The sequence below is a fragment of the Papio anubis genome, chromosome 16 (genome assembly GCF_008728515.1).
Source record: "Papio anubis isolate 15944 chromosome 16, Panubis1.0, whole genome shotgun sequence".
NCBI classification, from domain to species: domain Eukaryota; kingdom Metazoa; phylum Chordata; class Mammalia; order Primates; family Cercopithecidae; genus Papio; species Papio anubis.
This window is the reverse complement of record NC_044991.1, coordinates 81,085,190-81,103,895: the sequence shown is the minus strand read 5'-3', so window position 1 is coordinate 81,103,895 and position 18,706 is coordinate 81,085,190. Positions and strand designations below refer to the sequence as shown.

Below are 18,706 nucleotides of genomic sequence, written 5' to 3'. Positions count from 1 at the left end.
CTTTGGGAGACCAAGGTAGGAGGATCACATGAGCCCAGGAGTTCAAGAGCAGCCTGGACAACAAATTGAGACCCCATCTCTACAAAAAATTCAAAAATTAGCTGGATGTGGTGGTGTGCACCCGTAGTCTGAGCTACTGGGGAGGCTGACGTGAGGGGATCATTTGAGCCCAGGACTTCAAGGCTACAGTGAACCACAATCCCACCACTGTACTTCAGCCTAGGCAACAGAGTGAGACTTTGTCTCAAAAAAGTAAAATAAAATAATAGTATCTGTCTGACAACATTCCTTCACCTACATTCAGTCAGTGTTAAGGTTAGGTACCTGCAAGGCACTGAGACACACAGAATCTATGCAACTTCCAATATGGTGTAGAAGACAGATGTTAGACAAATAAATTAGATAATAAAATCATTTCAGAGAGTGGTATGTTCTGAGAGAAAATAAAACAGGGTGATGAACCTAGATGGTAACTGGGGAGCAGGGGCTAAAGTGAGGTAGAATTGGTTGGGGTTTCTACACCCCAGGTAGTAAGTGCATTGTAAGTATGAACTCACTTTATCTTGGGAACAACCCTCTGAGGTACGTTTGCCATTTCCATTTTAAAGATAAAGAAACCAAAGCACAAAGATGATAAGTAATTTGTCCAAGTTTTCACAAAGCTAGAAAGTCATATAACTGGGTATCAAACCCGGGCATCTGATTGGAGACCATTACACTGAGGAATGAGATACATTAATTTAGCACAGCACCTAGCACAGAGTAAGTACTACATAAATGGCCATTGTTGCTGTTGACATTACAGATCTTCAGTAGGCTGCCACGTCTTTCTGTTTTTCTCCAGGGACCAAAGCGGATGTTGGATGCTCAAGTGCAAACAGACCCAGTATCCATCGGACCAGTTGGCAAATCCAAGTAAACAAATCAGCACGGTTCCCACCAGGTTCTCCTGCCACCAAGATGTGTTCTCCTTACTCCATCTCCTCCTCAAACATGTTCCATGTATATATTCTTCTGATAGCCAGCAAATGAAATTCTGCCTAGAAATTAAGCCCGAGCTGTTGTATATTGAGGTGTATTATTTACGTCTCTGGTCCAGTCTTTTCTGGCAAATCACTGTAAAGATGGTTTAGCAGGTCACCTAGTTGGGTCGGAAGAGTTGATGATCACCAAGTGGGAAAGGGAGGGAGTAGAGGAATGTGTTTGGTTTAAGTGATGAAAATGGCAGTGGTGGCCGGGTGTGGTGGCTCTCGCCTGTAATCCCAGCACTTTGGGAGGCCAAGGCGGGTGGATCACCCGAGGTCAGGAGTTTAAGACTAGCCTGGCCAACATCGTGAAACCCATCTCTACTAAAAATACAAAAATTAGCCAGTCATGGTGGCACGCACCTGTAGTCCCAGCTACTCGGGAGCCCGAGGTATGAGAATCGCTTGTACCCAGGAGGTGGAGGTTGCAGTGAGTGGAAGCTGCACCATTGCACTCCACCCTGGGCGACAGAGCAAGATTCTGTCAAAAAAAAAAAAAAAAAAGGCAGTGGCAAGTAAGTTGTGGAAGAGAAATGATGCTAGAAGGAATTAAGCATTGTAGTAAACGCGTGCTTGTCCTCTAAGCTTGAAGAGGGGAGATGAAAATCCATTTGTTTAAATTCACATTTCAAGGAGGGAGAACTCGGGCAGTGTTGGACGGTTGCCAATTTCCTAGAATGGAATGTGTGGGGTATAGAAAAAGGAATGAATAAGCGTTGTTTTTCAAATAGGGTCCTTGTAAGTTATTGATGAGAGGGAAAAGATTGACTGGGGAGGGCTTAAAATGATTTGGGAAAACAATTGCTTTTGAGGCTCAGTGACAAGGGCAAAGATTACAACTTAAAAAAATAAATAAATAAAGGAAGTTGCACAGTTATTTTGCAACACAAGGGGGCGGTAAGGTCCCCATTTTTATCCTGTATTCTGTATCCCTAACAAAGATTTGGTCTCTGCTATCTTACATTATTAATGTTTCTCAGATGGCTGAGGGGCTCGCTTCATCTGTTCCGTCTGACACTTATCTCAAGTGTGTCTGTCATTCCTAATGTTCTCAGGATGTGCTTTGATAAAACCCTCCCCATAACCTCAGTTAATAAAAATTCACAGAAGATTATTCAAATACCTGAGTTGTTTTTAATACCTGTACAAAGGAGTAAATAGGACCCTGAGTCTATTAAAATGTAATTCAAAGTAGCATATGATTGACTGACAGTCATGTAAACTGTGTCTTTCTTTTTCTGATTTAATAAAAAATACATTTACTTCTAAAGTATCTTTTAATTTCCAACTTTCAAAGCAGTCCCACTCTATATCTGAGACGGCTCTAACTTCTACAGTATAAAATCCATACTCTTCCTCCATTATCTTCTTTGGAAGATAATTCTCTCCCAGATCCTCCCAGATTTCCTTGTATATGGGCACACACACACACACACAAACGCGTGCACCTATATGTCTGCATGTACACACACATGCGTGTATAGAATAGTGCTGTCTTAGGCCAGGTTGCCTGGAGCAGAACCTGAGATGGGGATTTGGACACATACGATATACTGGGAGTGGGCTCCCAGGGAAAGCGAGTAAGAGGAAAAAAAAGAGGGCAAGAAAGGAATTGGGCAAGGGTTGGTTTCAGCTGGAGCATGAATTGCACCACCCGGATAGTTTGACCTTGAGGCAAGGGAGCCGGCCTTTGAACCCCCGGAGGTGAACTGTGGGCTGTCCTGGGAGGTGGAGGGATGGAGAAGCTGGGATGCCTAAGTAACTGGAGGATGAGTGCATTGGCAGTGTCCGCTACAGATACACACATATATGTTCAGATACATATTTATACCCATATTTGCATATATATGCACACATTCATGTGTATAAATATATATCATTCAGGAATAGATCCATGCAGTCACACAGTCATATTTACATACATGCAAATAAATAAATGTAACTAACACAGGTCCACACACACACATTGGCTCACACAAATCTATGCAATTCATCACACATTGATTGGCAATAAACACTGAATATACTCTCCTGATGTGGACCTCAACTATAAGGACAAGTTTGATGCTTAGGCAAATCACACCACGACTTTGGCAAATAGGCATTTGGAAAATGTGTTCAACAAAATATGGTATCACTCAAAACCCAGGTGTAAGTGAGGAGCGGATCCTGTGCTGCTGGGAGCCTGTTAGCTCCCAGCTTGGACAGGCCGAATTCGTGTTTCAAATAAAGACCAGAGGTCTTTTCCTTGCAGCTGGGTTAGCTTTTCCACACCTCCTGACCATACCTCGAGATTACTCACACCTGTGCCTCACCCAGTTGCGAACTATCTCGTGCTGCTTAGTAGCATAATGCTTAACTTGACACGAAGCAGGAAAACAGCACTTGGGGAAGCCCTTGATGGGAGGCCCATCACTGCCATCATCAGAGCACGGGGTGATTCAAGGAAACCAGGCAGCTGCTATTCCTTTGTCTCCAAACACCGCGGGAATTGCCTGCTGCAACCTTTGGTGAGCTCCTGAGCTGCAGTCCACTGAGGAAGGTGATAGTATCATTTGCAAGTTTCACCTCGCTAGGTACAGGGGCTTTTTGCCCGGATAAGAAATGCCCGTCGGCTGGAGGGAGAGAAACAGACTGAGTAGCCCAGGCCAGTTACTTAGCTAGTTACTAAGGCAGATGGAGCCCTCCCAAGCCCCCCACTCAAACAAAACAAAACAAAACAAACAAACAAAAAAAATGCTCTTTGCTGAGAATCTCTCTGCAAAGCATGCCAACAGTTTTTATAACTGGTTTCCTATGCTCCTGGGCCAAAAAAGAGAATAGTCTTCTAATGAAATTGCTTTTTTTAAAAAAAAAAAAAGCAAGAAAGACCAGAGAGAAGTAAAGCACATGACTTATTGGGAGAACTCTCAATTCAGTTATAGCTTAAGAAACAATACTCCATTTTTGTGTTTGTGTGTGTGTTGTTGTTGTGTTGAGTTGAGATCCCATTCCCAATGCATTTACAACAAATACTAATGCCCACCCCTTATGCTGACCTAGAGTGAAAAAGAGTAGAAACTCACCCGTAAACCCAAGAAAGCCTTTAGGACACAGACTCCCAGAAATGCCACTCAGACAACAAGCAGTGGGGAAAATAAGCAAAGCAAAGTGGCACACAGGAAAACATTATGAAAAGAGAAAGAATTAAGACCGGGGGGAGGGAGCAAAAATGCCTTTATTATCATGATTATTTATTGACTTATTATTTATTTTTAGGTACACAGGGAAGCGTGTCTTCTCCCATGTCAAGAAGAAGTGGCCTTTCCAGGAATGGAGCTATTGAGCTGAAATGGCTGCCACTACACACACACACACACACACACACCCCTCCCTTCCAGTTCCAGCTGACGGTGACTTTTTGACTGGTAACCATAAAAGAATTCATTCAAAAGGGCAGTTGTTCCCAGCAGCCAGTGAGGTCCTTCCTGCATTCGTCGTCTTGGAGAAGGAGGCACATACCAAAATAGAAGGCAAAATGGGAAGGAAAAGAGAAAGAAAGTGAAATTCCTGTGTTTTTGTTGTATGTATCCCCTTGCTTTTTAGACAAATGATCAGGGGTTTAAACACACACTCTCTCCCCTCCCTCCTCCCACTTCACACACACTAGATTGTTCTTGTTTGTTTGCAAACAGTCCAGAAGCACTGGGGTCTCATCAAATTAGATTCTAAGTGTCTTAAAGAATGAGATTTCAAGAAACCAAGAATCTGTGTCCTTCCCCTTCTCGAAGTGCCTGGAAGGGTGCAGATTTCTCCCACCTGAATCTGGCAATGTTATTTCCTATGTCAGAGAATCCCAAGTAGATCTTATACCTTAAAAAATAAAATAAAATCAGCTACACGACCTACCTTACAGGGAAGGAAAAAGAAATGATTCCAATTATTAACTAACCCAAGATACAAACACAGGGGAAACTAGGGAATGTGCTTTGCAGCAATGTAAGACTATAGGAGTTGGTTTTAACCATCCTTTGAATGTCCCTCTTTAAGCCTTTTTAAAAGGCAGTTTTGCACGATGAGTAGAATTAGGCTTCTCCGTGGTCAAGATTTTGTTCACTCTATCAGTGCAAATTAAGTGGCACTGGCCCACTGGAAATTATAGTCTCCATTAGGAAGAAAAGAAATTACTTACCGAGCAGCAAATTCTCTAAATTTGTAATTCAGATCTTTAGCGCAGAATGCCGGTCAGGATCCAGCCCTTTGCATAAATTGGTTTTCTGGGGAGTTTAACCCCTTAGCCTCTGTTGCCCTTTTCTTGAACGGTATTCACGCAACCCTCTCCATCTCCTGGCCCTTTAACTGGCCCGGGTAGAAGTTGCAGTCCACAATTTCACAGAAGTAAGGATAATACATTGTCACACATTACCGTTTATAAAGTGCTCAGGGTACCATCTGTAATTTAAAGCTGTATTTCCCTCACTGAACTTAAGTGCTTCCTTTGTTACATTTCATTACCGGGGGGGACTGGCATGCACCTGTATAGATTCTTTTTTTTTTCGTTTTCTGTTTTGTTTTGTTTTTCCAAATGAGCACTTCTTGACAAAATGGCCCCCAGCTGCACTTCTGCTATGACAGCCATGGAAGGGCTGGTTCCTTACGTGAGCTCCTCTCCCAGAAGCATGCTTTTGTCAAAATACAACCACATGGGGGAGCTGCAGGACCTGGGGTTCTACAGTGCCTAGCCCTTTTTCCCTGATTGCCTAATCAGGAAACTGGGCCAAAGCAGCCTGAGAGTGTGTATTTGTTGATTAACTTCTAGAAAGCAGTCGAGTTTAATGAGGAGAACTAGAACGAGAAAGCTGAACTGGGCAAGTCAGTTGCCTTCTACGATTCTCAGTCCTCCAAACGAAGATAAGGTTGATTGGTTTGTGTTTCCATCCTTATCTGCTCCATCTTGGAAGAAGCTCAAGGAAGATTGTGTGATTGCAAAACGTTTAAGTTGGTGTCATTGCAGTGCATTTAAATAATCCTTACTGGCCCATCCTGCTCCACAAAACAGCCTTACCTCTCATCTTCTCCACTCCCAAATAGAGAGCAAGTGACTTAAACTCTGAGTGTCCTCCCTCAACAATGGGCTAATAATAGAGCCTACTTGTGGAGTTGCTGTCAGCATGCAGTGAGATGGTGCATACCAAACATTTATTGCAGTGGCTGGCACATTGTAAGCACTTAGGAAAGGCAAGCTATTCTATCATGGGGAACTTTTAGCACCAAGTAACAGAAAACCCCTACTTGAATTGGCAGATAATCATAACAATAAGGGTATTTATCATTTCATATAACAGGTGTTGTATAACATCTTTGGCTTTGATTCTCTGAGACTCTGTTCCAGCTAACAACGATAATGAGGAAATGTATCTTTTCATATAACTGGTGTTAAGTCTCACAGCCTGGCTCTGGTTCTCTGACACTCCATTCTGCCATGTTCCATGGGCTGACTTCATCCTAAAATTGTGCTGAATGATGGCTGCAGTTCCAGGCAAGGGGATTTGGGAATACCATAATCAGTTTCAATGAATCATTTTGGTGAAATCATTGTTGAGAAGGCAATACAATGATGTAGTAGACAGTAAAGCCATTATTGATATCAGTGTTTTTAAGGCTCACCGTTCCCCAAACTAATTATGCCCCTTCAATTCACACTCAGGGGATTTGTGTAATGACGGTCCCCACCTTCCAAAGCAGGGCCACTAGACTGTGAACTTATCAAGATCTGGACCTTCTTGTCTTGCGCATTCACTGTTCTGTTGTCAGTGTCTAGCACAATGCCTGGACATGGTAGATACTCAACAAATATTGGTTGAATGGATAAATGGATAAACAAACATCTTGTGGCCACACCCATTGGCGATCGCCTTATCCTCTAGTGTGAATTTGTTTTAACTCCGAATACCTGATCACCCTAACCAGACATCTACCCTTCCCAGGCAACCAGCCCAATGGTTCTAAAAGTACAGTCCCAGGACCAAGCAGCCTCAGCACCACCTGAAAACATATTAGGAATGCAAACTCTCAAGCCCCGCTCCATACCTGCAGAATCAAAAACTCCTGGGATGGGACCCAGTAACCTGTGTTTTAGCAACCCCTCAGGTGGTTCCAATGAAGGAGAAAATGTGAAAACCACTGGTCCAGGTAGAGCTACCACTTCACAGAGCATCAGCAGTGTGTTTGGTCCAAAGACAGGCCCTGAAGATGCATACAGAATAAAAGCTAGCACTGAACCTCACTAGATGCCAGGTATTGTGTGTCACATGACTTGACCTTGTTCACTGCTTATTTCACAGATGAGGAAACTAAGGCTCAGAGAGAGAAAACGACTTTGCCCGAGAACACACGTGGCACAGCCAAGGTTCAAATCCAACCTAAGTACGTAAAGGCTTGCATTCGTGTCTGTGGGAGAGACAGGCAGGCAAAAAACAATAATAATATGATGTAAGAGAAGCTAATGCAGGATGTCGTGGGACTCAGGGGAAGGCACTGGCGCAAGACCACAGCAGGTGGAGGTTGGCCACTTTGGGGAGGTGACAGTTGAGTTAACTCACACAAAGTGAATAAGCGTTGGACAAAAGAGCTCCCAGAAGAACAGCAAGTGTAAGAGCCCAGGGTCCATGGAGAGAATGGCAGGTAGCTTAGCATGGCTGAAGTGAGACTGTGGGGAGAACGGATCAGAGGATGGAAGCTGGGGAGGTGGCACAGATGGATCTCAAGGACTTGGAGTAAAGAGTCCGTAGTAACGAGTTTAAATTGTCTCTGGAGGGCAACGGGGAGCCATGGAAGATATTTGAGCTGGAGGGTAACATAGTCAGATTTATATTTTGGCTGCAGGTAGGATCTAATACAAAAGCAATTCAACTAATATTCACTGAGTGACCTGAGCTATCTGGGAGATATTTATTATAATGTGTTAAACTTCTTCGAAGATTGTAAGAAAGAGATAAAACCTCTAAATGGTTTTGACCCTTAAAAGGACACGTAAATGGTTATTTCTAAGTGTCACAAACATGAACTTGGGATTTGACCTCATCATTCACCCAGATGATTCACACCCATGATGCCAGGCCGTGAGGTCTTGAGCAAATTACTTCTTCTCAGAGCCTTGGTTTGTTCCTCTGCAGAATGGGAATGCTAACAGCACTTATCTCAGAAAGTTGTGAGAATAAAAGAGACCATGCATTTAGAGCGTGTAGGCACCGTGTCTGGAAGGTCATGAGTGCTCACTTAGCTTATTGATGAGGATGCAGATGACCTCGGCCTGCAATAGAACAGATGTGTTCTCTTTTACGGACCGAAGGCCATCCAGCCTTTGGGACATCCTTAAACTTTGCCCCAGTTTCTCCTCATCCTCATAAGCAGTTGACTGGCTGGCTTATCTAGACAAAAGAAAGGAGGGAGGAGAGAAAGCAAATAAAATGTTCATTTTCCCTGCTGTTCACCCCATTCTGAAGTAAGGCAGAATTTCTGGAGAGGGGGCTCGGGTCCAACCTTGGCTGTCCTTGGTCGTATGGTTGCATCTACTTATAATGGTGGCCAAGTCACCATGGCAGTCGGTGCTGTGGCTGCCCTGCCCCATCGTCTTCAGCCACCCAAGTTTACCTGCAGCACTGACAGCTTCCCACCCCAAAACTCCTCGTTCTTTGCTTTTCCTCTTGGTGGCTTTCTCCAAGGGCTGTAGGAGCTTGTTTAGCCCACCTGCGTGGCATTTTGAAAATACCTGAAATTTTATGCCCCGAAGGACAACTCTCAATCAATGAAAGATGGGAGAGGGCAGGTAAATATCTCAGCTGCCCCATCTCTCAGTGGGACAATGTTGAGGGGTCGTCTTCATGTTCTCTCAAGGGTCCTCAGCAAGACCAAGCCACTCGTCACCCACAACAGTAACATACTCATGAGCACGAGCCCCTCCCCCCCCTCAACATTTGTGCTTCCTGGGATCATTTCCCAAATAAACTACTTGCACCCAAGTTTTTGTCTTAGGTTCTGTGTCTTAGGTTAAAAACTTCTGGCCGGGCGCGGTGGCTCAAGCCTGTAATCCCAGTACTTTGGGAGGCCGAGACGGGCGGATCACGAGGTCAGGAGATGGAGACCATCCTGGCTAATGCGGTGAAACCCCGTCTCTACTAAAAAAAAAATACAAAACACTAGCCGGGTGAGGGGGCGGGCGCCTGTAGTCCCAGCTACTCGGGAGGCTGAGGCAGGAGAATGGCCTGAACCCGGGAGGCGGAGCTTGCAGTGAGCTGAGATCCGGCCACTGCACTCCAGCCTGGGCGACAGAGCGAGACTCTTCTCCAAAAAAAAGGATCACCTGAGGTTAGGAGTTCTAGACCAGCCTGGCCAACATGGTAAAACCCTATCTCTACTAAAAATACAAAAGTTAGCTGGGCGTGGCCGGGCGCGGTGGCTCATGCCTGTAATCCCAGCACTTCGGGAGGCCCAGGTGGGCGGATCACCTAAGGCCAGGAGTTTGAGACCAGCCTGACCAACAGGAGAAACCCCATCTCTACTAAAAATACAAAATTAGCCGGACGTGGTAGCACATGCCTGTAATCCCAGCTACTAGGGAGGCTGTGGCAGGAGAATCGCTTGAACCGGGGAGGGGAGGTTGCGGTGAGCCGAGATCGCACCATTGCACTCCAGCCTGGGCAACAAGAGCGAAACTCCGTCTCAAAAAAAAAAAAAAAAAATTAGCCAGGCGTGGTGGCAGGCGCCTATATTCCCAGCTACTCGAGGCGGGGCGGGGGGGATGGGCTGAGGCAGGAGAATTGCTTGAACCTGGGAGGCAGACGTTGCAGTGAGCCGAGACTGCGCTATCACACTCCAGCCTGGGGGACAAGAGCGAGACTTCGTTTCAAAAACAAAAAAAAAATCTGTGTCTTAGGGTTTTCTCGGGAACATCTATCCCATGACAAGGAGCTGAATAGAAGGACATTAATATGGGCGCTAGTTTTAAAGGTGCTGGAAGAGTTGCAAAGACAAGCATGTTGAACAGACACCCAGAGATTAGACATAGAAATAGGCTACAAACCGAACTGCCTCTAGAGACAGATAGCCAAAGGGAAGAGGTGATGCTGCTGGAGCCAGGGAACCCGGGCACCCTGTGGGAAGTAGAACCCCATGTGGATGGGGGTGAGGCTGCTTGAGGGTAGCTGGAACCAGATGGAAGCTTCTGCAAGCAGTACCTTTATTGTTGTTTGGAGGGAGGAGGCAGGAAAAATACGTGTCAGTGCTGCCCATTGGCTGAACCTAACCAGAAGCCAGTTGGTCAAGGAACCTGGGAAATGCAGTTTGAAGAGAAACTTGGAAAAATGATCTAAGAGTAAACAGACAAATACCTAGCACAGTTGGTGGCTTTAAGAGGAGGAAAAAGAGAAGGAAAGGGGAGGGGAGGGGGAAGGGGCAACCTTGATTCGGGTCCCACCCGCTTCCCTGGCTCTATATAAATGAACATGTATGCTACGGTCATGCTGACATCCTTGTCTCCTCCTTTATCTTCAGAAGAGAGCGGTAGCTATGAACACAGGCTCTGGGTCCAAACGGCCTTGGTTGGAATCCCAGTGGTGCTACTTGCTAGCCACATGGCTTTGAGCAAGTTCCTTAATTTTTTCGAGCTTCACTTTCACATCCAAAAAGTGGAGACACTAGCAGAATCCACCTCACTGAGTTGCTGTGGGCATTTAATGATGTATTCCATGCAAAGCACAACATTAGTGTCTAATAAATGTTCATGCTCATGGAGACATACTGTTCTTTGAGTATCAATCAGCTTTTTCAAGTTCCTGCTAAAACTTCCTTCTCGTCTTTATCACTCACACCTCCAACTTCAATGTCAAGAATCTACCCCTTGTCTCTACTTCACTGTCTTTAAAAAAATCAATCAATCAATCTTTCTATTTTCATAGAGGTTCTGGGAGAACTGAGGAGAAACAGCCTTTCTCCTCCCCTCTGGGCTCGTAACACTCTCTCCGCATCGCCTGCCCCCTCCCTATCTTTGCTGGCCAGTTGTTCACAAGTAGCTTAACAGTTTTGAGAATACAAAAACAGGAAACTATGCCCCAGCCCTAAGACTAAAAAACTCATGTGCAAATCCTTCAGTGGACAGATTTCTTCAGCTTTCAAAAACTAAGGCCTTGAAAAATCAGGTCCCATGGCCAAGATCTCTGGATTTGCTTAATCATTTCCTTTGCAAATTTATAACCTCTTTAACCATGAAGAGAGATGGTGAGAAAGGGGGAGGCGGGAGTTGAAAATGTTTTAAGTCAACCGCAAGACAGGACAGGAAACTCTGGGTGGGGGGGCGGGGGTGCATTTCTCTTTAATCCCTCTGTGGCAGAGAGGCCTAAGATAGCAGCTCTGGAAAACTGTTTATTGTCCCAGAAATGACCGTTCTGGGATATTGTTTTGCTGTTGATATTGACCCAGAGAAAAATGTGGCAGCCTTCTTCATTCAGTGGCTTACTAGAGAATAGAAGAGCAGGGAGGGCTCTGAGACACCCCGGTCTGACCCTCTGCTTGACTCATGCAACAGACATTTATTGAGTGGCTGCCCTGCCCTCCAATGGATAGATAGGACTGAGACGGCCTCCCAAAGAGGTAAAATTAACTTCCTTGCTTTTTCAATGCCATTTGGAAAGTTAAAGAATCTACTGGGGGCTGTCTACTAGAAGAATCTAAAATAGGTGATCCAAAGCTGTTTTATTATTAAAATTCCTGAAAGACAAAAAGAAGTTTTTTGTTTTGTTTTGTTTTTGCCCTTCCTTCTCACTTTCTGAGTTTTTCTTGGCTAATCAGAGTTATGTCCTTTTTTTAACCTTTAAGGTAAGTTCCTGTCTTTAGCAGTGGTTTTTATTTGAAGCCAGGGCCCAACCCACTTATGTTGATCCAGCAAATGAAATGGAATGGAACAGAATGGAATGGAAAAGAACACAGTAGAAATCTCATGGTGCATCATGGGTAATGTGGGCAACATTTATTAGTGGAAGATTTGTTTTGATTGCTAATGTATGTGTATAGATTCAAAATGTATTTCTTGTTATGATTTGTCATAAGAAAAGTGTAAAAGCCTCTGATCTTTAATATAGTTCGGTGGCTAAAAGTGTGGGATCTAGAGTCTACTAGCATGAGTTTGAATGTCAGCCTGTCCCTCTGACTGGCTGTTTGATGGACAAGCTGATTATCCTCTCTGGACTCACTTACTTAAGGGAAATACAACACAATAGAGACATAAAGTGAATATTGGATATCACACTGTCTGAATTTCTGGGGTCATTTATCTTCAGAAAATGCCATCCTGCCCCCTGTGTCTTTCCTTTGGCCCAGCATTCTGCCGATTGTCTAGGGTCTACTCACCTTAGGTGAAGCTACTTCCTCTAGCTTAACCTCTCTCGATTTGATCTCCCTTCATTCCCCCTACCTCTACCTGCTGTCTCTAACATCATCTGTGGAAAACCAAAGCCATTTAATAAGTAAAATTTATCTTGGGAAAATGGCCACATAATTGCAGACTGTCTTACCTACTGAGTACAAATATAAAAGCTAGACAAAAACCTTGAAGGCATCCTAAAAGAGAGATGCAGCGCTCCACTTCCATTGAAAGCAACAATAAGACTGACCGTTGACTTTTCAGCAGAACTAATGAAAGTCTTAGGACAAACTCCTTAAAAAAAAAAAAAAAGATAAGATGGAAAAGAAAAAGAAAAGAAGAAAGAAAAAAAATAAGGGGTTGAAAAAACCCCTGGCAACCTATAGTTCTACACCTAGTAAGAAATAGCTATCAAAATTGAAGATAACTATGTTTTCAGATAAACAAAAACTAAGTTACTATCTTACCAGCAGATCCTTACTAAAAGAAATACTAAAAGATACCCTTTAAGAAAAAAATAAAATGATCTCAGATGGAAGAATAAAAACGTAGGAAAGAATTAAAAGCAACAGAAGGATAAATGTGTCGGTAAATCTAAACAAATACCAACTATGTTAAAAGATCATAATAGGCCGGGCGCAGTGGCTCAAGCCTGTAATCCCAGCACTTTGGGAGGCCGAGACGGGCGGATCACGAGGTCAGGCGATCGAGACCATCCTGGCTCACACGATGAAACCCCGTCTCTACTAAAAGATACAAAAAACTAGCCGGGCGTGGTGGCGGGCGCCTGTAGTCCCAGCTACTCCGGAGGCTGAGGCAGGAGAATGGCGTGAACCCGGGAGGCGGAGCTTGCAGTGAGCCGAGATCGGGCCACTGCAATCCAGCCTGGGCGACAGAGCGAGACTCCGTCTCAAAAAAAAAAAAAAAGATCATAATAATGTCTTCTGGGATATAAAATCTATATAGACGGCCAGGTGTGGTGGCTCACACCTGTGATTCCAGCACTTTGGGAGGCCAAAGTGAGCGGATCACTTCAGGTCAGGAGTTTGAGACCAGCCTAGCCAACACAGTGAAACCCCATCTCTACTAAAAACACAAAAATTAGCCGGGCATGGTGGCACAGTAGTAGTCCCAGCTACTCGGGAGGCTGAGGCAGGAGAATCACTTGAACCTAGGAGGCAGAGGTTGCAGCGAACCAAGACTGTGCCACTACACTCCAGCCTGAGCAACAGAGCAAGACTCTATCTCAAAAAGAAATAAAATATAAAATAAAATACGATATATGTAGAGTTAAAATACATGGTAGCAATAACACAAAAGATAGTCAAGGGAAAAAAAAAGGTACTAAACATGTTCCAAATTCTTGTATTGCCTGAGAGCTAGCAAATATACTAATTTTATTAGATCCTGATAAGTCAGGAATTATCATTGTAATCTATAAGGTAATAAAAAATATAGAAAAAAACAAGCTAATAGGAGAAGCACAATGATTGAAAAAAGACTTCATTAATTTAAAAGGTCAGAAAGGAGAAAATGGGGAACTTGTAAAAGTTGAGACTAATTAAAACAATAATATATTAATATCCTGATAGTACTATACTAATAATTACTTTACATGTAAATAGACTAAATATTCCAATTAAAAGACAGATAGATTGTATGCTAAATAAAAAACAAAAACCCAAATATAATCTTCTTACAAGAGATAAGACCTAAATATAAGCACACAGAAAAGATGCAAATAAAGATAGAAACAGATATTTCATGAACATACTAATCGAAAGAAAACTAGTGTAGCTATTCTAGTATCAGATGGAATACACTTTAAGAAAAGAGGCAACATAAAAGATAAAGAGGATTATCTTACAATAACGAAAAGAGTCAGTCCTACCAGAAAAAGCAATTCTAAATCTACAGTAGCTACTAGAATAGCTTCAATATACATAAAGCAGAAACTGCCAGATCTAAAAGGAGATATAAATCCACAATTATAGAGGTAGGCTTTAACATATTTCTATCAGCAACTGATAAACAAAAAGATAATAAGTCAGTAAGAATGGAGAAATTTTTACCAGCACTATTTACACACTTGGCCTAACTGACATTTGTAGAACAAATCAACCAGTAACTGCCCAGTGCATCTTCTTTTTCTAAGTGCACATGGAACATTTAACAAAAGTTGTCACATGCTGGACTATGGAGTAGGTCTCGACAAACTTCAGATGCTGAAAGCACACAATATGTTCTCTGACTGCAGTAGAATTAGCTAGAAATCAATAAGGATAAGAAAATGTCTAAGTAATTGGAAATTAGGCAAAACAATTCAAATAGCTCATGATTTAAGAGAAATCACAGTAGAAATTAGAAAATATTTATTTGACATATCAAAATGTAGCATTCAGCTAAAGCTGTGCTTATAGGGAAATGTTTATCTTTAAATGCACATATTAGATAACAAGAGAGGAAGAAAATCAATGACCTAAGAACTTAGAAAAATAAAAGCAATCAAACCTAGAAAAATTAGAAACAGGGAGATAATAAAGATAAGAGAAGACAGTTATGAAAATAAAACAAATGTACAACAAAACATCTCTTTGCAGAGATGCCACACCTCTTATTGTCAGATTAACTACCATTCATTTGTTCATCCATCTTTGCATTCATTCATTCATTCAATAAATATTTACTGAGAATCTATGCTGTGGATCAGGCACTGTTCTAATTTCTTAGAATAAAGAAGTGAACAAAACAAAGCTCTTCCCTTCAAAGAGCTTATAGTTTGGTATAGGAAACAGGCAGTAAACAAACCACTAGTGATAAGATGTCAAAAAGTGGAATATGCTATTAGTAAATGAAAAAGCAGAGTAATACAGAGTGATACAGAGTAAAGGCCATGTGAATTTAGTTGGGTTGATCAGGGAAAGGCTCTTTTAAGATGACATTTGACCAGAGAGTTCCATAGAATGGGGAGTGAATCATGCAAATATGAGGAAGAAAAGCATTCCAGACAAAAGGTACTGCACAAGTACTGCACAACCTTAGGGCTTGAAGAGGTACTGCACAATCCCTAAGGTGAATGCACATTTGACACATTGAAAAGAGCTTGTATGCTCTTGGATAATATTGGACAGGCTGTCAGAAACCAGAAAGGCCTTGTAACCAGGATGGTAAGACCTGGATTGTAGCCTGAACATGATAGGAAGATGCTAGAACATTTTCGGCAGGGAAGGGACAGAATCTGATCATTCATAAGACATATTTTTCCATTTCTCCTCCAGGAGGTTAATTTGTCACTTTCTCCCTGACAGGCTTTAAATTCTGTAATTCAAGTTCTATTAGCATGATTTTCCAAGGAAAAAGCAAACTTTCTCTGTAAATAAATCCTCCTGCCCTCCTGCCCAAGAGAGAGGGCTTCAAGCAGCTTTTCTAAGAGAGATTTTTTCACCCTATGATAGTTGGATGTTAGGAAAGTCACAGAGACAGAACAAGTCATAAACATCACTGAGGTCTGTCTGAGGTTGGTTGAACAGGTGTATGTGAAAACCCTTAACCCCACCAGCAAGGACATGTGACTATGAGGAGGGAGTAAAAATATGATGAAACTGTTAGTGGACTTTCTGTTCTGAGCACAAGAAACATTTCCACCATGCAAGCAAGTAGAAATGTAAATGACCCCTCAGAGAAGAGTTTCAAGTCAAAGATATGGATGCCGTAGCCTTCAAAAGACAGTGATCATTTCAGCACAATTTTCAAAGGCAGCCTCCCCAGTACAGCCTACAATCATGTTTCTTCGGGGAAGAGGCAACGCATTCTGCTAAAACTTGAATTTGTTTCCAAGATTTAAATACCAGAAAAATGCATATGCAAATTCAGATTTCCATGTTCTCTTGAAACATTGGCAGTTGAAGGATCATGGACAAAATCTAGGACACCAAATGACCCTCCCCCTTTGCTGGGGCTTAGTCTCACTTTTACACAATCCCCACAGAACTCTTCTTACCTGCTCAGCCCCCAGAGCTCTCTGCAGATATGCTCTCTAGTTTAAGAAATGAGGTTGATGAATTGAGGAAGAGAAAGCACATTTCTCAAAGCATTTCCCAGAGGACCACCAATCCTATAAGGTATTCTAAGGGATCTAAAGCTTCACAATCTGATAGGCAGAATTCTAAAGTGGTCCCCAAGATTGTCCCCTCCTTGACCTGGTGTACATGGTATCCATAATCCCCTAACCTGGAACATTGGCTGGACCTTTGAATTGATGAGCTATCACTACTATGATTAAGTTAGATGACAAAGGTAAAAGAATGTTGTATCTAAGCTCCCCAGTCAGTTGACTTTGATTTAATCAAGAGGAAGATTATCCTGGGTAGGCCTGGTTTAATCAGGTGATCCCTTAAAAGGAACTAGGGAAGCAGCAGCAGATGTTGTCCCATGGCCTTGTATGGGACACAATGCAAACCGCCATACTGTGGAGAGAACAACATAGCAGCCAACTAGGAGCTCTAGGAGCTGAGTTCCTCAGTCCTGCAACTGCCAGGAACTGAATTCTGTCAAAAACTGGTGAGCTCAGAAGAGGACTCAGGCCTCAAATGAGATTACAACTCTGACCAATATGTTGATTTCAGCCTAGTGAGACTCAAAGCAAAGGACCCAGCTAACTTATACCCAGAGTCTCAAACTGTGAGATAGTAAATGGGTATTGTTTTAAGTGGCTAACTCTGCGGTGATTTGCCACGTAATGATAGAAAATTAACGCACCTGTGTCCATTCAACAAGGATTTAATGAGTGAACCTACTACATGTTAGGTGCTGTTCTAGAAACCGAAGATGCACAGAGAGCAAGACAGACAACGTTCTTGCTCTCCTGGAGCTTACAGTCTAGTAGGGAAAGTCAGATAATAAACAGGAAAAACAAAGGCCAGGCACGGTGGCTCACGCCTGTAATCCTATACTTTGGGAGACCAAAGTGGGCAGACTGCTTGAGCTCAGGAGTTTGAAACCAGCCTGGGCAACATGGCAAAACCCCATCTCTACTACAGATACAAAAAAAGGCCCTGCATGGTGGCTTACGCCTGTAATCCTAATACTTTGGGAGGCCGAGGTGGGCAGATCACCTGAGGTTGGGAGTTCAAGACCAGCCTGGCCAACATGGAGAAACCCCGTCTCTATTAAAAATACAAAATTAGCCAGGCTTGGTTGGTAATCCCAGTTACTTGGGAGGCTGAGGCAGGAGAATTGCTTGAACCCAGGAGGCGGAGGTTGCAGTGAGCTGAGATCCCACCATTGCACTCCAGCCTATGCAACAAGACCAAAAACTCTGTCTACAAAAAAAAAAAAAAAATACAAAAAAAATTAGCTGGGCATGGTGGTGTGTGCCTTTAGTCCCAGCTACTCAGGAGGCTGAGATGGTAGGATTGCTTGAGACTGGGAGGCAGAGGTTGCAGGGAACTGAGATGGCACCACTACATTCCAGCCTGGGTGACAGAGCAAGGTCACACGTTTGACCTTCAGTGGTCACACGTATTTGGGTGTTTTGTTTTGTCTAACAGAAAACAAAAAACGTGTGACCACTGAAGGCTAAGCAGGACAGAATATAACTTCGTCGTGCACACTCCTGAAGGTTATATTAATAGATTCTGGGTTACTGACTCTAAGTAGCAGAAACCAATGAGCAAAAGTAATTCAAGAGGTTACATAAGCAAAAATAATAGTAATGAATAGGAAAAAAGAGATATAGTTTTATTAATGTTGATATATGCTACATATCCCAAAATACTAAATCAGGGAAAGGGGACAGGATGTGATGGATAGCCAGCGACAGCTTCTCTGAGGAGGTGACGTGGAGCATGAACCTGAAGGACAAAGGGAGCAAGCCCTGGAGGAATCTGAGACAACAGCATGGTTTGAAAACACCCGCTGTTGTCTTTCTCTTGAGGAACCCCAGGACACGTGCGGATATTAAAGGCTCTGAGAATCCCTGCAGTAAATAACCAGTTGCAAGTTGCTGAGTCCAGTACCCCTGAACTTATTAAAACCTGTGATTCCACAAATTAGTCATCTTCTTCACAGGCTTTATAAAATATTGGATCAGTGGCCAGGCACAGTGGCTCACGCCTGTAATCCCAGCACTTTGGGAGGCCGAGGCAGGTGGATTACCTGAGGTCCGGCATTCAAAACCAGCCTGGCCAACATGGCAAAACCCCATCTCTACTAAAAATACAAAAATTAGCCGGGCATGGTGGTGCACGCCTGTAGCCCCAGCTACTCAGACGGCTGAGGCAGGAGA

At 43.2% G+C, this 18,706-nt stretch overlaps 1 protein-coding gene and 1 long non-coding RNA gene across 12 annotated transcripts in view; one reads left to right on the top strand and one right to left on the bottom strand.

The window, feature by feature from the left end:
* Positions 1 to 2,295, top strand: part of BCAS1 (breast carcinoma amplified sequence 1) — a 128,585-nt gene extending 126,290 nt beyond the window's left edge. For all 11 annotated transcript variants that reach the window (XM_031656856.1, XM_031656854.1, XM_009215919.3 and 8 more), the window contains one exon: positions 845 to 2,295. In XM_031656856.1, the coding sequence (XP_031512716.1) occupies positions 845 to 919 (75 nt within the window). In that variant the 3' untranslated portion in view covers positions 920 to 2,295. The remainder of the gene's footprint in view (positions 1 to 844) is intronic.
* Positions 2,296 to 4,224: 1,929 nt separating this feature from the next.
* LOC103887938 lies at positions 4,225 to 5,810 on the bottom strand. The gene is made up of 2 exons (XR_002515079.2): positions 5,197 to 5,810; positions 4,225 to 4,505 (listed from the first exon to the last, which is right to left on the bottom strand). It is a non-coding gene; the product is annotated as an uncharacterized LOC103887938 (long non-coding RNA).
* Between the last annotated feature and the right edge of the window lie 12,896 nt (positions 5,811 to 18,706).